Source organism: Anomaloglossus baeobatrachus, chromosome 5 (assembly GCF_048569485.1).
Source record: "Anomaloglossus baeobatrachus isolate aAnoBae1 chromosome 5, aAnoBae1.hap1, whole genome shotgun sequence".
NCBI lineage: Eukaryota > Metazoa > Chordata > Amphibia > Anura > Aromobatidae > Anomaloglossus > Anomaloglossus baeobatrachus.
In genome coordinates this window covers 569,759,409-569,784,424 of record NC_134357.1, presented here as the reverse complement: position 1 = coordinate 569,784,424, position 25,016 = coordinate 569,759,409, and the positions used below count along the sequence as shown (strand labels likewise).

Here is a 25,016-nt window from a genome sequence, read left to right as displayed (position 1 = left end):
AAGATAAGCACAGTGGGCAGGAGATTTCTAAAAATCCTTCCACTGCACTTCTACTGTACAACGCAGCATTATCGATGCAGTGAAAACACAGCGTTCAAAACGCTTGAAACCCTAATTGCGGGCATACAGCCTAAAATGCTAGGAAGGATGATAGACAGACAGATGTCAAAAACATATATAATGTCCCACCCCCTGCATATTCTAAACTGGCACCCTTTATTAACTTCTATGTGGCACTAGAGGGTGCCTAGCCTTCTATTTAGCCAAAAAATAAATAATTAAAAAAACAAAAACCTGACGTGGGGTCCCCCCATTTTTGATAGCCAGCTGGAGTAAAGCAGATGGCTGTAGCCTGCAGACCATAGCTGGCAGCTTTACCTTGGCTGATGATCCAATTTGGAAGGCACCCCAGGCTTTTTTATAATTATTTATAAATAAATAGAAAAAAAAACATGGAGTCCCCCCAAATTGGAACAACAGCCCATATAAAGCGGACAGCTGTGGTCTGGTATTTTCAGGGTGGGAAGGTCCATAGTTATTGTTCCTTCCCAGCCTAAAAATAGCAGGCCGCAGCTGCCCCTGAAGTGGCGCATCCATTAAATGCCAATCCTGGTGCTTTGCCCCAGCTCATTCTGTGCCCCTGATCCGGCGGCAAACAGGGTAATAAATGGGGTTGATACCAGCTGTAATGTCACTGGGTATCAAGCCCAGCAGTTAGTGATGTCACAGCGTCTAAGATACCTGACAACACTGTCAGTATTAAAAAAAAAAAAAAATGACCAAAAAAAAAAAAAATTATTTGAAAAAACAGTCTCCAAAACATTCTCTTTCACCAATTTATTGTAAAGAAAAAAAGAATCCAGTCCGCTGTAATCCATTTTAGAGGTCCCATGACGACTCTGGACCTTCTAGAATATGCGGGTACGCTCAGTGAACGTATGCGCCATTTTCTAGAAGTGCAGATTCTCCATGTGAGAAGTGTGGGTGCAATGATACTGCACCCACTCTCCCCAAGTCCACAGCAGCAGTATGAGCGGCGGTGAGCTCAGCATCTTACAGAATGCAGTGATACTGATCTGACAGCCGCTCTGCGCATGCGGCAAGCAGCTACAGAGGAAGAGGAGGGATCACGGGGATTGCTGAGGTATAAGGTACCAGGGACACTGGGGAACATCGGGGAGGTTATAAGGGTGACTTGACAGGACCTGGGGAGGCATTTTCTGTTGCATGTGTCATGGCACATGCAACAGAAATCAGAGGAGGATGAATGCGGCCCCATCCCCAGTCCCCATTCTGGTTTATTTGTATTCATCCTGGTATATACACTGGAGATTAAAATTAGGGAACAATGTATGATCACTTGCTTTTTTCAGAAATAATTAGGGATGATCGAATACAATATTATTCGCTTCGACGGCTATCCACCGAATACCTCGCAGCTATTCGAGTATTCGCGAATATCCAACTCCCAATGTAAGTTTATGGAAACTCAAATAATTTTATGTTGGACCCGTGGGTGACCTGTGGAGACTGAAGAAAAGGCTGAAATGGATGGGAAAAGGCAGAAACAGTATGGGCACAGCCTATAGAAGGTGCCTCACTGCATTTCTGCTCCCTCCTGATTCATCCAAGGTGACAGGACGCACACTAACGCGCCGCCCGCATTCACCCTCTTCCTCTGATTTTTGTCGCATGTGCCATGACACATGCGACAGAAAACTACTCCCCGGGTCCAGCTAAGTCCCCCCATAACCTCCCGGTGATCCCCCACTGTTTTTACCTTTTTTGCAGCGCTGATCTCCCGCATCCCTCCTCCTTCACAATATACGGTATGTGCATGCGCAGAGCGCAGCTGTCAGCTCAGCTCAGCTTCCTGTGTTCACTGAGGACGCCTATGGAGCTGCGCTGGCTGCACGGACACTGCTGCTGTGACCCGGGGAGTGTGGGTGCAGAGTCTTTGCACCCATACTCCTCACATGGAGGGTCTGCACTCCTAGAAAATGGGGGACACGTTCCCTGAGCGTGCCCCCACATATTCTAGAAGGTCCAGAGTCGTTGTGGGACTTCCAAAATGGATTACAGGAGATTTTTTTTTTTCTTTACAATAAATTAGGGAAAGAGGGAATGTTTTGGGGAGTGTTTTTTCAAATAATTTTTTTTTTTGTCGTCTATTTTTTTTTCTACTTTTATTACTGACAGTTGGTGATGTCGGTATCTGATAGATGCCATGACATCACCAACTGCTGGGCTTGATGTCAGGTGACATTACACATCTGGTATCAACCCCATTTATTACCCCGTTTGCTACCGCATCAGGGTAACAGGATGAGCTGGGGCGAAGCACCAGGATTGGTGCATCTAATGGATGCGCCACTTCTGGGGCGGCTGCAGCCTGCAATTTTTAGGCTGGGAAGGGCCAATAACTATGGACCTTCCCACGCTGACCACAGCTAACCGCTTTAACTTGGCTGGTGAACCAATTTGGGGGGAACCCCATTTTTTTTTGTATTTTTTATTTATAAATAATTATAAAAAAGAGCCTGGGGGCCCTCCACATTGGATCCCCAACCAAGGTAAAGCTGCCAGCTGTGGTCTCCAGGCTGCAGCCATCTGCTTTACCCTAGCTGGCTATCAAAAATAAGGGGGGACCCCACGTCGCTTTTTTTCTTTTATTTATTTTTTTGGGCTAAAAACAAGGCTAGGCACCCTTTAGTGCCACATGAAAATCACTAAAGAGTGGCAGCTTAGAATATGCAGGGAGGTGGGACATTATATAGTATATGTGTTTGACATCGGTCTGCCTGTCTATCTATCCATCTATTCTTTTTTATCTATCCATTATCTATCTATCTATCCATCTATCTATCCATTATCTATCTATCTATCTATCCCTCTATCTATCCCTATATCTATCTATCCCTCTCTCTCTCTGTCATCACTCTCATCTCTTTCTCTCATATCTCTCTCTAATATCTCTCATATCTCTTTCTCATCTCTCTCTCATCTCTCTCTCTCTCATATCTCTCTCATATCTCTCTCTCATATCTCTCTCTCATATCTCTCTCTCATATCTCTCTCATATCTCTCTCTCACACTTATCTCCCTCTCATCTCTCCTCTCTCGTGTCTCTCTCTCATGTCTCTCGCTCATCTCTCTCGCGCTCTCATCTCTCTCATCTTCTCTCTCATCTTTCTCATATCTCTCTCATATCTCTCTCTCTCATCTCTCTCTCATCTCTCTCTCTCATCTCTGTCTCTCATCTCTCTCTCTCATCTCTCTCTCTCATATCTCTCTCTCATATCTCTCTTATATCTCTCTTATATCTCTCTCTCATCTCTCAAATTCAAATTCAAATATGCTTTATTGGCAGGACCAAAATACAATTAGTGTTGCCAAAGCAAGAGAAATACAGTAAGTGTGGTGGGACGGGGGATCAGGGTTATAGGGAGTTAGGGGCACAATTTGGGCTCTGAAAGTCCATTTAGGGGCCTTATGTTCCCCTCAGCTTATGACATGTGGTGACATATTGGGCGGCGATCTCCACCATTGATTTTTCTTCCCCCAGTAAAAAGCGGAGTTTCATCTCCTTGTCCATGGATGGAAAGTCCAGGGTATGGGTGGTAAATTTCTGGAAGTGGGAGGCCCTCACTGCTGAGTATTTGTCACAGTGCAGCAGGAAGTGAACCTTGTCCTCCAGAGCCCCCTGCTGGCAGTGCTGGCACAGTCTGTTCTCCCGCGGCTTGTATGTCTGTCGGTGCCGCCCTGTTTCTACCTCTAGGCTGTGGGCACTCAGTCTGTACAGGCTCAGGGTCTGCCTGTCTTTGGAATGGCGTAACCTTTCCAGATATGGGGCCAGAGTGTAGTCCCTCCGCAGTGACCGGTAGATGGTGAGTTTCTGGGAGTTCTCTAATTCACTCTTCCAGTCCTCTTTGTATTGCATCTTGCAGCTCTATGAGATCTCTATTATTTGGGCTTTTGTCAGGGTGTGTTGCTGACTTTGGCTGGACTGGCTTTCGGGTTTCCTGGCTTGCTCTGGACTCTGGCTTAGCAGGGCTTTATGATGGTAGGAGCTGGGGTTGCTGTTCTGTATGTGCGCCTGGTGTGATAGCGCCCTCTTCTGTATACTGAACCATAAGGGGAATCGGCCCAGCTCTGCCCGACAGGCTATGTTTGAGGTGCTGCGATGGACTTGGAGGAGATATTTACAGAACTCCATGTGGAAGACTTCGGTTGGGCTAGAATCCCACTTTGTGTGGTCTGGGTAGGTCACTGGGCCCCATACCTCACTGCCATATAGCAGTATAGGGGTGATGACGCTGTCAAATATCTTGAGCCAGACTCTCACAGGTGGTTTGAGGTGGTACAGTTGTCTTCTGATGGCGTAGAAGGTTCTGCATGCTTTTCCTTTCAGGGCTTCTGCTGCTTGCTTGAGGCTCCCGTTATTGCTTGGCCCCAGACCAAGGTAGGTATAGCTGCTGGTTTTCTCCAGCGTAGAGCCATTTAATGTGAAGGAGGGAGAGTTTATTTTATTCTGGTTCCTCTTCTGAAACACCATGACTTTGGTCTTCTTTTGGTTGATGGGAAGCGCCCATGTGGTGCTGAATGTTTCCAGTACTGCCAGGCTATCTTGGTGGCCTTTCTCGGTTGGGGAGAGTAGCAGGAGGTCGTCTGCGTACAGCAGGAACTTCACCTCTCGGTCATGCAGACTGACGCCTGGAAAGGGGGGAGGACTCTAGAGCTGTTGCCAGTTCATTTATATAGATGTTGAATAGAGTTGGGCTTAGGCTGCAGCCCTGTCTGACCCCACGGCCCTGTCGGAAGAAAGCCGTCCTCTCCCCGTTCACCTTCACGCTGCACCGGTTCTGAGTGTATGAACTCTTGATCACGTCGTAGGTTTTGCCACCTATTCCGCTCTCCAGAAGTTTCAGGAACAGGCCTGGATGCCAAACTGAGTCAAATGCCTTTTTTGAAGTCCACGAAACATGCAAATATTTTCCCCTGTTTTTTGCCGTGGACGTGGGTCTTGATGAGGCTTTGCAGGGTGTAGATGTGGTTGGTGGTTCGGTGGTTTGGCATGAACCCAGCTTGGCTTCTGCTGAGGACGTCACCCTGGGTGAGGAAGGCGATAATTCTTTTATTAATGATGCTGTTAAACAGTTTTCCCAGAATGCTGTTGACACAGATCCCTCTGTAGTTTGCTGGGTCATATCGGTCTCCATTCTTGTAGATGGGCGTTATGAGACCTTGATTCCAGCTTTGAGAGAAGTAGCCAGCACTCAGGACGTGGTTGAATAGTTTTGCCAGTGCTGCATGTATATCTGGGGAACTGTATTTGATCATCTCAGGCAGGATGCCGTCACTGCCCGCGGCCTTCTTACATTTTAGCAGTTTGATTCTGTCTTTTATTTCCAGCACACTGATTGGTATGTCCAGAGAATTTTGTAAGTCCTTGATTGTCTCCTCCATGTCCCTCAGTTTAGTCATTAGATGTTCTTGTTCTGGGGTTAGGTCGTCTTCTGGGATATTCTTGTAGAGGCCCTTGAAGTAGCTGTGCCAGATATTGCCATTTTGGATGTGGAGGGTGCTTTGCTTGGGATTTGTACCGATATGGCTCCATGTCTCCCAGAATGAGTTGTCCTGGAGGGAGTCTTCGAGCTGCTGCAGTTTGTGGGAGATGTGCTTTTGTTTTTTCTCCTTGAGGGTTCGCTTGTATTGCCTCTGTAGGGTGTCATGGACCATTCTTAGCTCCTTGTTGTCCGGGTCTCTGTGTTTTTGATTTGAGGCTATCCTTAGGGAGTTGCGCAGTGCCTTGCATTCTTTGTCAAACCATTTTTGGCCTTGTTTATTTGTAGGTCTCTTGGAGTTGGTCCTTCTGAGGCCTGCTAGCTCTGCCATGGTATATAGGATGTTATTAAAGTCGTTCACTGCCAGGTTGACCCCCTGCTGGTTTAATGTATAGGATTTTGTGTGAAAGTTTACAAGCAGCTCTTTAATCTCTGTTCTGTTGGTCATGTTGGTGTATTCAATGGCTAACTGTTTGGGCCACTTGAAGGATGGTGGCAAGTTGTGGAAACAGCTCAAGTGGGGCTTTTGTGTGGGTGACTTGTCCGTGGATCTCAAGTATAGCAGTGTCTGGTTGTGGTCTGACATGTGGGTGTCGGGGGTGACTATGAAGGCATTTATGTTTGCTGGGTATATGTCTGTTATGGCATAATCCACTACACTGCTGCCCATGTGGGAGTTTAGTGTAAATCTCCCTAATGAGTCACCCCTGGTGCGCCCGTTCAGTATATGCAGCCCTAAGCTCCGGCACAGGTTCAGCAGTGTTCTGCCGCTTTTATTCACCACTCTATCATAGCTGTTTCTTGTTGTCTGTACTGAGTCTCTGTAGAAGGGCTCATCTCCCAGGACGTATGCGTTTCCGTCAGGTGACAGGTAGTCCTTCTCTGTATCCGTCCTGGCATTGAGGTCTCCGCAGATGATCCTGGCATTGAGGTCTCCGCAGATCTCTCTCTCATATATCTCTCTCATCTCTCTCTCTCTCATCTCTCCCTCTCTCTCTCTATCTCTCTCTCTCATATCTTTCTCATCTCTCTCTCATCTCTCCATATCTCTCTCATCTCTCCCTCTCTCTCTCAACTCTCCCTCTTTCTCTCATCTCTCTCTTTCATCTCTCTCATATCTCTCTCTCATATCACTCTCATCACTCTCATCTCTCTCTTTCATCTCTCTCTCTCTCTCTCTCATATCTCTCATATCTCTCCATATCTCTGATCTCTCATCTCTCTCTCATTTCTCCCTCTCTCATCTGTCCCTCTCTCACATCTCTATCGTGCTCTCATCTCTCATATCTTCTCGCTCATCTCTCTCTCTCTCATATCTCTCTCTCATCTCTCTCACTCATCTCTCTCACTCATCTCACTCTCTCTGTCATCTCTCTCTCTATCTCATATTTGTAAATGAATAATCTGCTTCTGGTTTCTCTGCTGCAATACAGAGGTCAAGATTACCAAATCTTCCCATACTTTTCATTACAGGCAGTGGCTCAATGGGTAGAGCTGCTGCCCAAGGAGAATTAGTTCACGAGTTTGAGTCCCGGCCGTCCCGGTAAAGAATTTAATTTAATTTATTTATAATTATTATTTATAATAATTTAATTATGCACTGAGGGGAGGAGCCGGACATCACCTGTTAGCCGCAGGACACACCTCCAAAATCGGAGCAGTTCATGGAATGAGGCTGCACTGAGCACTCGCTCACAGACGTCGCCGAGTGTGGATTACGCCGGACCTGGATATTTGGGGGCTTAATAAAGTGGTCAAAGAGGGGCTTTTTGGTGTTTTATTTCAAATACAGGATTTTTCGGTGTTGTGTTTATTTACCTTACTTACAGATTAGTGATGGCGTGCCATAGACGCTGCCATTACTAATCTTGGATTTAGTGGCAGCGATGCGCTGCCATTAACTCCTTATTACCCTGATGGCCACCGCATCACGGTAATCAGGAAGGCCCGGTGACACGCCGGGACTGTTGCATCTAAATCACAGAAAAAATGATCAACGGGGAGTAACCCGAAAATATAAATCACAGAAAAAATACTCCTAAATTTTTTTCGTTAAACTTTTATTGAATATCAATATATTGAAACATGAAGTGAGGGGGGGCGGGGGTGTTCAGAAAACTATAAAATAACCTAAGGGTCTAAAGTACAGTAAAAAAATACAGTCTAGTGGACCAGCCAGCGGTATAGCCCAGCAAATGGTGGGAACGGCTTATATCGCTCCACCAGTCAACTTTACAAATGATGATACATCAATTTTTTAACATTCATTGCAGAAACATTTTTAATACACAATTATTATCATCCAGATCCAATAATTAACCATGCATTGAAAAAGAGACTTATATAAAATGTAAATTTATAGATAGATTTGGCATATATCTCTCAAATACAGAAACTTGAACTATATGTATTATTGGTAGGACAGTGTAAGATAATATAATTATAGAGTACTGTAGTAGGATAAAATAAACATACAGTATTATTTTTATGTCAAAAAAAGCATAAACAAATTAGCCCCAAGAAATATTACCCAACGCGTTTCGCCTCCTTGGGTGGAGGTTCATCAGGGGTATAAATATTACATATGTTCCATAGTGTATCACACGTTGTAATATATCAGATTAGATTCTCATTCCTCAAATAAAGATATTTTTACAATGTAATAGAATTCATCAGTGGGACCTCTTTTCTATTCATAAATATAGCCTCACTCTGATGAAATATTTCACAACAGAGGGCTCTCAGCCCATAACAGGTCAGTGAACCCTTCAATGGTTAATCAGTTGTTTTTATAAATCCATTCAGGAAAAACATTCCTGTGACTGCATGTTTCATCAGAAGCAAGTCTGCTTCTTATATTGATAAGAAGAGACAAAAGGGGGATGGAGGGTTTAAATAACCACAGAAGTCACTTCTGCTGATTGTAAGAATGTAAGGCTGTGGATGAAAGTCCTCCTCTCCTGTCAGAAATCAGGCATGGTCTGGTGACATATGTAATATTTATACCCCTGATGAACCTCCACCCAAGGAGGCGAAACGTGTTGGGTAATATTTCTTGGGGCTAATTTGTTTATGCTTTTTTTTACATAAAAAGAATACTGTATGTTTATTTTATCCTACTACAGTACTCTATAATTATATTTTCTTACACTGTCCTACCAATAATACATATAGTTCAAGTTTCTGTATTTGAGAGATATATGCCAAATCTATCTATAAATTTAAATTTTATATAAGTCTCTTTTTCAATGCATGGTTAATTATTGGATCTGGATGATAATAATTGTGTATTAAAAATGTTTCTGCAATGAATGTTAAAAAATTGATGTATCATCATTTGTAAAGTTGACTGGTGGAGCGATATAAGCATTTACCACCATTTGCTGGGATATACCGCTGGCTGGTCCACTAGACTGTATTTTTTTACTGTACTTTAGACCCTTAGGGTATTTTATATTTTTCTGAACACCTCCCACCCCCCTCACTTCATGTTTCAATATATTGATATTCAATAAAAGTTTAACGAAAAAAATTTAGGAGTATTTTTTCTGTGATTGCGACATTCTCGGCTGCGAGAGGGGGGGCCGTAACCATGGCCCCCGCCCTCCCCAGCCTGAGAATACCGGCCCACTGCTGTGTGATTACCTCGGCTGGGTATCATTTGGACGGGGGGGAACCGCACATCTTTGTTTTACATTATTTATTTTACTACACGATATAGATGCGCCCACCAGCGGCTGTGATTGGTTGCAGTAAGACTGCTGTCTCTCAGCATGGGGACGTGTCTGACTGCAACCAATCATAGGCACCGGTGGGCGAGGAAAGCAGGGAATACAAGATGGATTAATGTGCAGCTGGCATTTTCAAAAGCTGGAGAACCCATCACAGTGTGACAGTCTTGCAGCGTCGCGCCCGTGATCGGTGAGTAAGAAAGAAAGAGCGAGAGACCAACTAACCATAATGGCCGCTGGCTTATATAGCCCCTATGGCGCCGTGAGGCCAAGCCAATCACAGTAAAACCACAAGAAAGATGGCTGCGGCGTTACTGTGAGGGCAAGCAACGTCAGACGTGTTCATTGGCTGGAAAATGGTGCCAGGAAGTCCAGAAACGAAAATGAAGTACCGGAGCGAATACCATATTAGCCGTCGGATAGCGGATACCTCGCATACCCTATTATCCGTCAGATACCGAATAGTGGCGAATACATTTGCTCATTTCTAGAAATAATGTAATCTACATTGATCAACATTTCAAGGTTTCTGGTAAGGGGTGCACCATGCCACTAGAACAGGGTTTTACAAAAGATCCAAAGTTTATCAACATTAAACCTTTATTTTGCCCAAAATGTGATGATGATAATTAGAGAAGAGCAATGATTGTGGCACAGAGAAAGATGATCAATACATTTTCTGCAGGTAACAACAGTCATCATCAATAGGACATGTACCGGCCATCGCTGTGAATGACTTCAGCACATCTTCGGCCACAGGACATCACTAGTCTCTCACACTCCTCTAGGGGGATTTTAGTCCACTCTTCTTCCAGTCTCTTCCACAGTCCTTGACTGTTGTAGGTTTCTTGACTATAACTTTGTCACCAAGGATTTTCCAAAGGTTTCCTATTGGGTTTAGATCAGGACTCTGGGCTGTGGCCATTTAGTTGTTTCAATGTTTTCTATTTCAAGGAACTGCTTTCCCCATTTTGCTGTGTGACAGGGGGCATTGTCCTGCATAAAAATTGCTGGCTAATTAAGTGATGGACACAAGTAATCAAGTGTTGTGAAGAAGGATCTGATAAACACATGCATTCACTCTGCCATGTACCTGTATGAGAGGTCCAACTCCTGCTGCAGAAAACATTCCCCAAACCATGACACTTCCTTCACCGCCTCTCACTGACTTCTTAACACACTTTGGGTTGTCTTTCCCCAGTTTGCCAACGAACATAATGCTTCCCATCAGACCCAAATTAAACTTGCTTTCATCTCTAAAATTAACTGTGGAGCACTTCTCCTCTGTCCACACAACATGCTCCTCACCAATGATGAGTCTGGCCTTTTGATTCTTTTTGCTAATGAGAGTTTTGGTCATTGCAGAGTGGGCTTTCAGTCCAAATACTCTTAAACGATGTGACACTGTATGATGAGACAGATCCTTACCCTGTTCAGTGCTGAACTGGCGAGCAACTCCAGCTGCAGTGTTGAAAAGATTACCCATGGAGATTCTCCGCATTATCCTGTCCACTCTTGCATTTGTCTTTTGAGGGTGACCAGCCTTCTTGGGGGACTTGAAAGAGTTTGTGAGGTCGTAAAGATGCAATATTCTCGAAATCACAGACTTGGAACAACCAACTTCTCTTACTATGGCTGATAGCGTCACCCCTTTTTCCTTCATCTGGACAACCTGCTGCCAGAAGGTTTCAGCCACTTTGGAATGGCACACCATTTTTGCAAAGTCAGTGCAAGTTAGGCTGTCAGTTACATAGGGTTTGACAGATATTTAAGGAAATTAGCACCAGGTGCCATATTAACACCAATAACTTGCAGATATCTGAAAGTGTTCTCTAATTTTTATCAGTATTCTTTTAAATTTATGTCATTTACATTTTTATTATGTGTTTTTGAGTAAATTCAATTTATGAAATAACATAAGTAAACTAGCGGTTTTTTAAGCTTAAGAGATCACATAGGAACATTTAGGAAATTGTGTGTTCTCTAATTTTGAGCTCCAGTGTATGTCCTATCCTGGTATGTATATCCCTCTCCTGGGCACATTCTGGTATATATGTCCCCATCCTGATTTATGTCCCCTTCCTGGTATATTTGTCCTCCTCCTGGTACATATGTCCTCATCCTGGTTAATTTGTCCCCATCGTTGTATAAATGTCCCATCCTAGGGCCCTCCTGGTGTATATATCCTCAAGCCTCATTGGAAGAAGCTACTGCTGGATGGATAGAGGACTACTAACACCCCACAACTAGTGGTCTTTTGTCCTCGAGTCCCCAATGTTCAGCATCTCACTAGACCACATCTCACATTGATGCCCATTTGAAAATACATCCAGTTAAACTTGATCTTCTCGAATGTGATGAGGGGAAAATAGTGGCACGCATGTTATGGCTGAGGGCATCTGCAGGCCACATGCCCAGATAAACATTGGAAAAGTAGTCCCCAAATAAAGCAACCACTGGATGCACCTACATGTGGTTATCAGCCTTCAGTACCCTCACCTCCTTCTCCAGAATGCAAAATGGAGGGACTGCAAAACAGTGGCCAAAAAACTAAATTTTGGTCCCATCTGACAACAGCAGCTATTTCCATATATTTGAGGAGTCTCCCATATGTCTTTTGTAAAAATCAGAATGAGCCTTCCAATTTTTGGCTGTAAGTAAAGGCTTTTTTTTCTGGCCACCCTTCTATAAAGGCCAGCTCTATTGAGTGTATGGCTTATTGTAGCCATATGAATAGATATTTTAGTCTTTGTTTAGGAACTCAGCAGCTCCTTCAGGATTACCTTTGGTCTCTGCGCTGCCTCTCTGATTATTTACCTCCTTGCCCGGGCTGACAGTTTTGGTGGGCGGGCTTCTCTTGGCTAGTTTGTTGTGGTAACATGTTCTATTCATTTGATAACAATGGTTTTGATGGTATTCCGGGGATCATCAGAGATTGGGATATTTTTTAGAATCCAACTTGGACTTGTATCTCTTCACAACATTGTCTCTGACTTGTTTGGAGATCTCCATGGTGTTTGGCTAGTCGTGCCTCTTGCTTAATAGTATTGCACCTTCTGCAGCCTTTCAGAAAAAGGTGTGTGTGTGTGTGTGTGTGTGTATGTGTGTGTGTGTATATGTGTGTGTGTGTGTGTATGTATGTGTGTGTGTGCGTGTATATATATGTATATATATATATATATATATATATATATATATATACATATATATATATATATATATATATATATATATATATATATATATAATATATATACATATATATACATATTGACGGACCCCGGGAAACTTAGCTTGCACACATATGCACAAGGCGATTTTATTTTATCCCATAATATTGTTTTTTGCCTATGTTTCTCACTTCACTTCCCCAACAGACTATTTAGAGCTAATGCATCACAACAAATTAATTACAAAAATATTTAAACTCAGGTTGTAATATAACAGTATTATCACAGGGTGTGACACGGTAAGTTGGAATGGGGTGCCTAGACTGGCCCTCAGGCTAGGGGAGTCACGAATTGTCCCTTACCCCAGAGGTACACATGATTGAGGCAAGGTCTGGACCGCCAGTGTAGCCCTAACTTCTGATCAGCCCTGGTCTAATAGCCCCAAGGAGGGCTGGGACATGAGCGATGAATCCCACAACATCAGACAGGAGAAAACCAAAGCACAAACTTCAACTGCAAGTACACACAGGGGTAAAGACTGTGCCGCCCACGTGCCAGCAGCCAGGCTGCTGCTCGGATCCGGACCCGCGGTGGCTCGAGGGGTCTCCGGACCCGGGGGTCGCGCGGCCACTCAAAGAAGGGGGGGGGGACTATTTACAGTGTTTTTTTGGAAAGTTCGTGACGCCACCCACGGTGCACGGTAATGTGAGGGACCACCGCTGCGATGGTGTGGCAGCAGGATGTTTAGCCCCTCCGTGGGTAGGAGGTTTGAGTCCCGGGGCCCGTCGGATGGTTGGCGAATGGGTGCCACTAGGGTAGGAACAGGGGTATTTCAGTGTACTCACTCAGTCCAGGAATAACAACATCGACAGCTTGTAAACCAGAATTCTGAGCACCACTGCAGCTTGTAGGGAGCACGCTTGGGTCCGTGCCCTTGGTGTTGATGTTAGCCTGTGGCCCTGTCTTTGGCACCTCTGTCTCTGTTGGACCCGTGGATATAAAACTCTTCGGTTCCCACTCACCCGTATGGCTAACGGAGTGAGCTTGCTCTCAGGGTTCACGCATAGGATTTCTTTGGACTGTATTGGGAAAGTCCTATCCCATCGGTGCGCTAGAACCCCGATTTTGGAGCGAGTTGGGGATGACACTTGAAGTCTTCACCCCCATCGGGTAAATTACCGGAACACGTGAAGCTACTTTCCAGCCTAGGGTCCACATACCCAGTCGGGCCCTGGCCCCTGCCCGGTGATAGCTCAAGGCCGCCGGCCGCCCTCTTCGGCAGTCCGTACCCCTTGACACTGTCCCTTGCGACCAGGGTTCCAGCTTCTACCAGGCCCAGACCAACGTCTGCCACCTAGTACACAGGAGCTCTCCTCCGTGGCCTCTCCTCACGAGAGTCACTACTCCACCTCCTCTCCTTTCACTCTCCAAACTCAACTACTCCTCAACTTCACTTCAGCTCAACTGTCACTTTCCTCACTTTCCCCTCACCAATCCCCCAAGTGGGCGGCTCTATTCCCTTCAGGCCCCCCAATGGTGTGTCTGGTAGGTTAAAGTGGAAAGTGTTCCTAGGATTTTGATTGGCTAAGCTGTTAGCAACACCAAAGGACCAGGATCCGTAAACCAAGGAGGGTGGATACTGTGCAGAAGGGCAGATTGCACAATACCCTGTGACGACCTGATAGGCTAGGGCGTCACAAGACAATACGTGATCCGGGAGAAATAAACAAACCACGAGGATATTTCCACAGCACACCAAATAGCACTCAGCAGTTCACCAAAAGCTGAATCCCAAAGCACAATGACCGGTATCGCTAGAGCTATAATATCGGCATGGAGGAACAGGTTCCATAATATTTTAAAGGGTGGAGGTGGCTGTAAAAGGTCTTCAGTAACCTGTGACCCTAGCAGCAATTTACAGACTAGCAGGAATTAATTTTTGATAGACTAATCACCAGTGAGCACAAAACTGGTCAACCGAGTAACTTAAGCTCCAGGTGGTGTGTAACACCCGCCTGTGTGAACAGGGTTAGAAGTCGCCATGATACCTAGTTAGTATAGAGCAGAACACAGCATAACAAATATAGGTAACAAGCCAAAGGGCTGAAAACATTTGCACGGCATTGTAAATGGGCGATCGAGTATCATGTCTATTACTATGTATATGTGCTGTCACTGCTACCCTATTATTAGTGGATGTCACACTAGGTATGGGGAAAGGGAGGGAAGAGGGAAACCTTGTGCCTAGAGAGGGGGAGATGGTAACCCCAGAAAAAACATGACGTCCCTAGATAGGTTCCGCACCTCTGCGTTGAGCAGGATACCTGCCCTGGCTGACCCTGAACTAGACCCTAGGGAATGAATGGACAAGATGAGCGCTAGTCAACCCCATTAAGTCTTAAAGAACACACCGGCAAAGCAAACAGGGGAAAGGAAACAAAAAACTTATTTCCAAGATGACTCAGTGAGAGGAATAGCAATCTATAACAGCATTTCTCTAGATGATTACAAGCCGACTGCTTGCAATCAGGACCGTATAGAAACATAACCCTATCACTAGCAACATACCAATGGGAAATGCAGGTATATAAAGACACATAGGGTGAGGGATAATGATTAACAGCTGAAAAGTAAAGATCTCCGCAGGGTGCTAAAGGGGAAAGTGTAAACTCCAATAGAGAAGACACTTTAAACTCCATTTACACCACAGAGGAAAGGATGGAATATCAAGGAGCAGTTTGTGCAGTCAAATTCAGTGACCTTCTGCAGCTGGACACCACAGGGTTGTCTGTCAAATGTGACACACCCGTGAAAGTGGATCTAATTGTAACATCCAGGTTATTGCCTGTCCCCTCTGTTTCCACCTTGGTCACTGGGATGTGCTTCGCCTTTGTCGCGGGTGATGCGGCACGGAAGTCCAGTTTAATTGCTGGGTCTGTTGGTGCTGCTTAGTTCTGACTCCATTCTGTAAGCCCTAGGTGGTGCGGTCATTATTTAAACCCCTTAAACTCTTTGACTCTTCCTGCCAGTTAGTTTCTCTTCTCTGGCTTTATCTTGTGCTAACTGATTTGCTTATTGAATTCCTGTTGTCTGACCACATCCTCTTTCATCACCATTATTTGTCTTTTGATTTTGTGCCTTGGTTTTTCTCCTACTTCTGACCTGGCTACCTTGACTTCCCTTGCCTCTGGTTCTCTACTCCAGCCGGCACCATGGAATCAACCCAGTGCACTCTGCTGTAACACCGAATCTCTATACAAGGGATAAAGGGCGAAGGCTGGAATTCCTTTGAAGTTGGTAGAGTCAAGTCTGTCTGATGTTGCCTTTTTGATCCGACAGACGTAGCAGTCATGAGTCTCTGTTCAATCTCATCGAGTTGGGTAAGAATTCCCCGTGAAGGGCTTGTTGTCGTCTGGCAGATCCAATGCTGTAGCAGTATATCAGCTTTTATATACTGTATCAGTAATTCTTGCTCTGAGGTCCAGGTTACCTTGTTTCTGCATTCACACCGGTATTAACAGAAACATTAAATTGAATCGCTCACGGTTGACGCAATGAACGTCAAGAAAATGGCCGCGCAGGCGGCATGTGCGCAGATTGACGGGATGGACTTCCAAGAAAATGGCCACGGATTCCTATCTGCGCACGCGCCGTCTCTGTGGCCATTTTCTTGAAGTCCATCTCGTCAACCCGCGGGCAATTCAATGGAGCCGGCAGTCAGCTCAATGCACCTGCCGCCGAGACATCCTGTACTGTGACACCTCCACAGACCGCATGCCCGCAGATCAATAGCGTCCGCCGCGACACCTCCGAGCGCGTTCTGTGACCTGCCTCCTATGACCCCTCTCTACCACCGTGGCCATGGTAAGCCATACCCGGGGAATTCAATTGGTTTCCAAAGTTCAGTTACAGAAATGAACAATAATATTCTTATTTGCTTACGTAAAAAGTTAATAATTAGTCCATACTGATCAATAGAAAATCTTCATCTCTCCTTGGATCCTGAATGGTAAGGCAGGGGTGATATACTGTAGGCTTGACAGCATGTGTTCATCTTGCAGGCTGGAAGGATCCTGGGTCAGTTGGCGACGTGCAGGAGTGAGAGGCCCCCTCCATTGTGTCATGTTATATGACAACTGTCCAAACCATATAGGGTATTTCAGCTGAACGCATGTTACATGGTGTAATCTCTAGAAGCTTCCAAATGGAAGGATATATATATCATACCATGTCAGCATTTACCTAGATTCGATACAGATATTCAATACAGATACCTTTATCTTAATTTACAGTGCCTACAAGTAGTATTCAACCCCCTGCAGATTTAGCAGGTTTACACATTCGGAATTAACTTGGCATTGTGACATTTGGACTGTAGATCAGCCTGGAAGTGTGAAATGCACTGCAACCAAAAAGAATGTTATTTCTTTTTTTATTTTTTTTTTTAAATTGTGAAAAGTTTATTCAGAGGGTCATTTATTATTCAACCCCTCAAACCACAAGAATTTTGTTTGGTTCCCCTAAAGTATTAAGAAGTATTTCAGGCACAAAGAACAATGAGCTTCACATGTTTGGATTAATTATCTCTTTTTCCAGCCTTTTCTGACTAATTAAGACCCTCCCCAAACTTGTGAACAGCACTCATACATGGTCAACATGGGAAAGACAAAGGAGCATTCCAAGGCCATCAGAGACAAGATCGTGGAGGGTCACAAGGCTGGCAAGGGGTACAAAACCCTTTCCAAGGAGTTGGGCCTACCTGTCTCCACTGTTGGGAGCATCATCCGGAAGTGGAAGGCTTATGGAACTACTGTTAGCCTTCCACGGCCTGGACAGCCTTTGAAAGTTTCCACCCGTGCCGAGGCCAGGCTTGTCCGAAGAGTCAAGGCTAACCCAAGGACAACAAGGAAGGAGCTCCGGGAAGATCTCATGGCAGTGGGGACATTGGTTTCAGTCAATACCATAAGTAACGTACTCCACCGCAATGGTCTCCATTCCAGACGAGCCCGTAAGGTACCTTTACTTTCAAAGCGTCATTTCAAGGCTCGTCTACAGTTTGCTCATGATCACTTGGAGGACTCTGAGACAGACTGGTTCAAGGTTCTCTGGTCTGATGAGACCAAGATCGAGATCTTTGGTGCCAACCACACACGTGACGTTTGGAGACTGGATGGCTCTGCATACGACCCCAAGAATACCATGCCTACAGTCAAGCATGGTGGTGGCAGCATCATGCTGTGGGGCTGTTTCTCAGCCAAGGGGCCTGGCCATCTGGTCCACATCCATGGGAAGATGGATAGCACGGCCTACCTGGAGATTTTGGCCAAGAACCTCCGCTCCTCCATCAAGGATCTTAAGATGGGTCGTCATTTCATCTTCCAACAAGACAACGACCCAAAGCACACAGCCAAGAAAACCAAGGCCTGGTTCAAGAGGGTAAAAATCAAGGTGTTGCAGTGGCCTAGTCAGTCTCCTGACCTTAACCCAATTGAAAACTTGTGGAAGGAGCTCAAGATTAAAGTCCACATGAGACACCCAAAGAACCTAGATAACTTGGAGAAGATCTGCATGGAGGAGTGGGCCAAGATAACTCAAGAGACCTGTGCCGGCCTCATCAGGTATTATAAAAGACAATTATTAGCTGTAATTGCAAACAAGGGTTATTCCACAAAATATTAAACCTAGGGGTTGAATAATAATTGACCCACACTTTTATGTTGAAAATTTATTAAAATTTAACTGAGCAACATAACTTGTTGGTTTGTAAGATTTATGCACCTGTTAATAAATCCTGCTCTTGTTTGAAGTTTGCAGGCTCTAACTTATTTGCATCTTATCAAACCTGCTAAATCTGCAGGGGGTTGAATACTACTTGTAGGCACTGTAAGTACTGTTATCAATAAGCTATGCCCTTCCAACATAGACAGAACTGTGAACATATATCTAATATGTCCTATTATAAAATGTTTGATAACTAGATGTATTAATTTTAATGTTTTTACATGAAATAATTTTATAAACTATGAATACTTTATCTGCATTTAAAAGAAAAATGTACTTTCTTTGTTAAATATCTTCCCATTCTCAAAATGAAAATGGTTTCTCCTATGTGTATCCTTTGATTCCTAACAAGCGTTAATTTACAGGAACAACAATCCCCACATTTTGGTCATGAAAATGGATTATACCCTGTATGAGTTCTCTGATGTGCAGCAAGATATGAATTCTTGGTAAAACCTTTCCCACATTCCGAACAAGAATATGGCTTCTCCCCAGTGTGAATTATCTCATGTCTAACAAGATCAGGTTTCCTAGAAAAGTTTTTCCCGCATTGTGGACATGAAAATAGCTTCTCCCCTGTGTGAATTCTCAGATGTGCTTTAAGATATGATTTACTGGTAAAACATTTCCCACATTCGTGACATGAAAATAGATTTTCCCCTGTGTGAGTTCTTTGATGTGCGTTAAGATATTGTTTACTGGTAAAATATTTCCCACATTCTGGACATGAAAATGGCTTCTCCCCTGTGTGAATTCTCAGATGTACAATAAGATATTCTTTCTTGTTAAAACATTTTCCACATTCTGAACATGAAAATGGCTTCTCCCCTGTGTGGATTATGTGATCACTAACTAGTTTTGATTTTTTAGTACTAAATGATTTTCCACGTTTTGAATACGAGAATGGTTTCTCCCCAGTGTGAGTCCTTTTATGTTTATCAAGATCTCGTTTGTAAGTAAAATGTTTCTCACACTCATAACATGAAAATGGCTTCTCACCTGTGTGAATTCTCTGATGTACAGTAAGACTTGATTTCTTGGCAAAACATTTCCCACATGCTAAACATGGAAATGGCCTCTGTCCAGTGTGAGTTATTTTATGTTTAACGAGATCTCCTTTGTGACTAAAACATCTACCACATTCTGAACAGGAAAATGGCTTCTCCCCTGTGTGAATTCTCTGATGTACAGTAAGACTTGATTTCCGGGTAAAACATTTCCTACATTCTGAACATGACAATGATTTCTCCCTTGTATAAACTATTTTATGTTCAGCATCCCTTTTGATATTTTCATTTTGCTTAATCTGTAATGAATCAGAAGACAGGACCTGTTGATAAGGAATAGATGATAGTTTTTTGTACTGAAGGTCTGGCGGTATATCCGGAATTATGTCATGATCTTCATATATATATGGCGTGATACCATAATCAGCTGCATCAAAATTTTTAAATGGCAGATCTTCCTCTGATGCACAGTCATCTGTAAAGACATTTTTTTTTTCAGAAATGCTGGCTTTTGAAACAAATTGTATTAAAATTCAATTATTAGCTGATGAAGATAGTAATACAAACTGCAGAAATCAAGGCAAGGACAAATACAGTGCTGGCCAAAAGTATTGGCACCCCTGCAATTCTGTCAGATAATACTCAGTTTATTCTTGAAAATTATTGCAATCACAAATTCTTTGGTATTATTATCTTCATTTATTTTGCTTGCAATGAAAAAACACAAAAGAGAATGAAACAAAAATCAAATCATTGATCATTTCACACAAAACTCCAAAAAAGGGCCAGACAAAAGTATTGGCACCCTTAGCCTAAGGGGCACTTTGCACACTACGACATCGCAGCTGCGATGTCGGTGGGGTCAAATTGAAAGTGACGCACATCCGGTCTTGCAGTCGATATGGTAGTGTGTAAATCCTTTTTGATACGATTAAGGAGCGCAAAAACGTCCAAATCGTATCATCGGTCGGTCATTTCCATAATTTCGGAAGGACCGATGTTACGATGTTGCTGCGGCAGCACACATCGCTGTGTGTGAAGCCGCAGGAGCGAGGTACATCGCCTTACCTGCGTCCTGCGGCTCACGCCGGCTATGCGGAAGGACGGAGGTGGGCGGGATGTTTACGTCCCGCTCAGCTCCGCCCCTCCGCTTCTATTGGCCGCTTGCCATGTGACGTCGCTATGACGCCGCACGACCCGCCCCCTTAATAAGGAGGCGGTTCGCCGGCCAGAGCGACGTCGCAGGGCAGGTGAGTGCATGTGAAGCTGCCGTAGCGATAATGTTCGCTACGGCAGCTATCACCATGATATCGCTGCTGCAACGGGGTCGGGGACTATCGCGCTCGGCATCGCAAGAATCGGCTTGCGATGTCGTAGTGTGCAAAGTGCCCCTAATACTTGGTTGCACAACCTTTAGCCAAAATAACTGCGAACAACCACTTCCGGTAACCATCAATGAGTTTCATACAATGCTCTCCTTGAATTTTAGACCATTCTTCTTTGGCAAACTGCTCCAGGTCCCTGAGATTTGAAGGGTGCCTTCTCCAAACTGCCATTTTGAGATCTCTCCACAGGTGTTCTATGGGATTCAGGTCTGGATTCATTGCTGGCCACTTTAGTAGTCTCCAGTGCTTTCTATCAAACCATTTTCTAGTGCTTTTTGAAGTGTGTTTTGGGTCATTGTCCTGCTGGAAGACATATGACCTCTGAGGGAGACCCAGCTTTCTCACACTGGGCCCTACATTATGTTGCAAAATTTGTTGGTAGTCTTCAGACTTCATAATGCCATGCACACGGTCAAGCAGACCAGTACCAGAGGCAGCAAAGCAAACCCAAAACATCATGGAACCTCCGCCATGTTTGACTGTAGGGACCGTGTTCTTTTCTTTGAATGCCTCTTTTTTTTTCCTGTAAACTCTATGTTGATGGCTTTTCCCAAAAAGCTCTACTTTTGTCTCATCTGACCAGAGAACATTCTTCCAAAACGTTTTAGGCTTTCTCAGGTAAGTTTTGGCAAACTCCAGCCTGCCTTTTTTATGTCTCGGGGTAAGACGTGGGGTCTTCCTGGGTATCCTACCATACAGTCCCTTTTCATTCAGACGCCGATGGATAGTACGGGTTGACACTGTTGTACCCTCGGACTGCAGGGCAGCTTGAACTTGTTTGGATGTTAGTCGAGGTTCTTTATCCACCAGCCGCACAATCTTGCGTTGAAATCTCTCGTCAATTTTACTTTTCCTTCCACATCTAGGGAGGTTAGCCAGAGTGCCATGGGCTTTAAACTTCTTGATGACACTGCGCACCGTAGACACAGGAACTTTCAGGTCTTTGGAGATGGACTTGTAGCCTTGAGATTGCTCATGCTTCCTCACAATTTGGATTCTCAAGTCCTCAGACAGTTCTTTGGTCTTCTTTCTTTTCTTCATGCTCAATGTGGTACACACAAGGACACAGGACAGAGGTTGAGTCAACTTTAATTCGTGTCAACTGGTTGCAAGTGTGATTTAGTTATTGCTAACACCTGTTAGGTGCCACAGGTAAGTTACAGGTGCTGTTATTACACAAATTAGAGAAGCATCACATGATTTTTCAAACAGTGCCAATACATTTGTCCACCCCCTTTTTTATGTTTGATGTGGAATTATATCCAATTTGGCTTTATGACAATTTTTTTTATTTTTTTCATTGAAGACAAATGAAATGAAGATAATAATACCAAAGAATTTGTGATTGCAATCATTTTCAAGAATACACTGTGTATTATCTGACAGAATTGCAGGGGTGCCAATACTTTTGGCCAGCACTGTAGATTATGATATCAACCCCTTAACAACAGCCAATATGACTTTTCACGGCAGATGTTAGATGCCTTAATCCTCAGTTCCACTTTTTCATGTTGCTGAGGATTAAGTGTATAGCGCCATTCAGTGGGCAAACATTCAGGGGAGACAGCTGTACATGACATGTGTCAACTTGCGCCATTGCACCCCGAGGTTATCTGATGACACCAGGGTACGATGGCCTGTTAGACCAAGCTATATGCAGAGTCTAAAAGGCAGAGTCAGTAAGAAACTAACAGATCTTAGGCACCAGTACTGCAATATAGGAAACCAAACGTCAAAGTAAAAAAATATTCATGTCCAACAGAGGGGCGAAGTGAAAAATAATATAAAAATATTGATATTGCCATGTCCGGAATGGCTGTCACATAATTTATTCCGTACTAAGAACATAGTAAAAAACAACCCCTAAAACTTGTCATGGGATAACAAGGAACAGTGGAGTCTACACTGTGCCTCAAGTGAGTTTTGTTTATCTTTCTGGCTGTCAGTTTAGTCGATGGGGTTGTCCACATCTGTTCTTGCCCTTCCCTTGGGTGGTGGGTTGTGTGTCTTACCATCGGGGACATGGACAGGAGAAAAGGAGATGTTGGGGTCCCAGGCCTCGCTACCATTAAGCATACCCCTGGGTTGAGGGAAAGCCTAGGGTACTCTTAAAGGTGCTTTACATGCTGCGACATCACTAGCGATCTTGTTAGCGATGTAACATGCCAGATCACACATACTATTTGCCGAGATCGCACAGTTGACCGGCGCTACAAAAATGACTTATGTGCGATTTCGGAAAATCTTATCTGCGATCTGGCGTGTCACATTGCTAACGAGATCGCTAGCGATGTTGCAGCGTGTAAAGCACCCTTTAGTCTAAGGGTCAGCGATGGGTCCCCTTTACAGACAACCTCCATTCCGGTCACTCCATGTGACACCAATTCAATAAAGTCTACGTTTTATGGCTTTTTGTTGTGAAACTTATATGTTTTTTGGATAAAATAAATACTCGTCTCTTGAGGTCCAAGTCCAGACAAGCTCATACACTGACAGACCCCGCCTGTGTGTTCTTGTCTCTGATGCATCGGTAATAAATATAGAAGCTACTACTCACCTGGGCGGTTATCTGTAGGAATCTCCTGTTTACTCCGCTCATCACCCCTCACATATGTCTCTGTAGTATTAATATGGGTCAGATCTTCCCCCTGAAACAAACATTGTAAAAGTCACAGACCGATGGAGAAGTCCCATCTATGATCAGCTCTAATCCTGCCATCTCCACTGCTCTCATTACACAAGTATAACACATATAATACTGGAGGATAAAACAAAACTGAGCACAAGACCTTCACAGTCTACACATCATAGGGAGATTTCATGGCCCCTTCTCTCCATCTACCTGATGATCCTGAGGAACATCGGGATCTTCTTGTTTACAGTCCTGTGGGAGAAGAGGACGGGGACCTCTCTCTGGTGTTGTCCTCTTACTGGATAGACCTGGAGGAGACACATACAGGGACTGAATTCATTCCTTACATACAGATAATTATAGGCCGTGTGTATTTAATCCTGTCTATTACCTGGTGATGTGAGGGGCTGGGGACCCTCCATCATGACGTCCTTGTACAGATCTTTGTGTCCTTCTAAATACTCCCACTCCTCCATGGAGAAATAGACGGTGACGTCCTGACACCTTATAGGAACCTGACACATACAATGATACCGTCACCCCCGATCCCTTCATAGCGTTACTGTATAATGTCCCAGCATTCCCAGCAGTGTCACCTCTCCAGTCAGCAGCTCAATCATCTTGTAGGTGAGTTCTAGGATCATCTGGTCATTGATGTCCTCATGTATCGGGGGGTGAGGTGGAGGCCCTGTGATTGGGCTCAGGGGTCTTCCCCATCCCTCAGACACAGGGGCCTGACAGCGCTCACTAGAGGTCTTCTTCACTACTGTGTAATCCTGGTTATGGAGAGACACAGTAAGAAATCTCACTCCAGACATTTCCAGAGTCCTCACCTCTCCAGTTCTGTCCATCTGTTATTCCCATAGATAAGAATGGTGTAATGTGACGTCATCAGAATCTCTCACCTCTCCAGTAAGCCGGAAGAGGATCTCTAGGGTGAGGTGTAATATCCTCTCCGCCATCTTGTCCCTGTCCATATCCATCCTTCACGGGGCAATCAGGAGAATTCTCTTCTATAGAGCGATTGTTCTCCCCCAGCATCTAATGTGTATGGAGCCTGAGCCCAGTAATGGGGAATCTCCACACACCTCCTCCTGCAGAGCCGCACACTAGATATATAATACCCTGCACCTACCTCCTCCTGCAGAGCCGCACACTAGATATATGGCTGCTCTGTGCTTCCAGGACCTGTGATGATGTCACATGGAGGGGAGGAGTCAGGGGTCACATGATCAGCTCCTCAGTGTATGCAGGACTCTGCTGTGCTGGTTGTCATGGTGCTGGATGAGGGGGAGTTTATGTGTGGAGTCAGGAGACAGCGTGGATGTAGCAGAGCCGAGTGTGCACGAGGTGTATGGTGCATAGCCGTGTGTGTACAAGGTGTACGGAGCAGAGCCTTGTGTGTACGATGAGTACAGAACTGAGCCGTGTGCGTACGAGGTGTACGGTGCAGAGCCGTATGTGTACGAGGTGTACGGAGCAGAGCCGTGTGTGTACGAGGTGTACGGTGCAGAGCCGTATGTGTACGAGGTGTACGGAGCAGAGCCGTGTGTGTACGAGGTGTACGGAGCAGAGCCTTGTGTGTACGATGAGTACAGAACTGAGCCGTGTGCGTACGAGGTGTATGGAGCGGAGCCGTGTGTGTAGGATGAGTACAGAACTGAGCCGTGTGTGTACGAGGTGTACGGTGCAGAGCCGTATGTGTACGAGGTGTACGGAGCAGAGCCGTGTGTGTACGAGGTGTAC

At 44.7% G+C, this 25,016-nt stretch overlaps 1 protein-coding gene across 1 annotated transcript; it reads right to left on the bottom strand.

Annotated features, from left to right (window-relative positions):
* Positions 1–17,222: 17,222 nt before the first annotated feature.
* LOC142312371 (uncharacterized) lies at positions 17,223–24,431 on the bottom strand. Its single transcript, XM_075351310.1, has 5 exons — positions 23,867–24,431; positions 23,662–23,785; positions 23,481–23,578; positions 23,196–23,286; positions 17,223–19,728 (listed from the first exon to the last, which is right to left on the bottom strand). Exons 1-5 carry the CDS (start codon positions 24,119–24,121, stop codon positions 18,635–18,637), a joined length of 1,662 nt encoding a protein of 553 aa, XP_075207425.1. The 5' UTR covers positions 24,122–24,431; the 3' UTR covers positions 17,223–18,634.
* Between the last annotated feature and the right edge of the window lie 585 nt (positions 24,432–25,016).

Excerpts from the sequence above, each read along its gene's own strand:
- LOC142312371 (XM_075351310.1), bottom strand. The coding sequence starts at position 24,121 with ATGGACAGAACTGGAGAGGTGAGGACTCTGGAAATGTCTGGAGTGAGA. Across the intron at positions 23,786-23,866 it reads TTGAGCTGCTGACTGGAGAG|GTTCCTATAAGGTGTCAGGA; the intron begins GTGACACTGCTG and ends TGTATGTGTCAG. Across the intron at positions 19,729-23,195 it reads TCCTACAGATAACCGCCCAG|ATGACTGTGCATCAGAGGAA; the intron begins GTGAGTAGTAGC and ends ATGTCTTTACAG.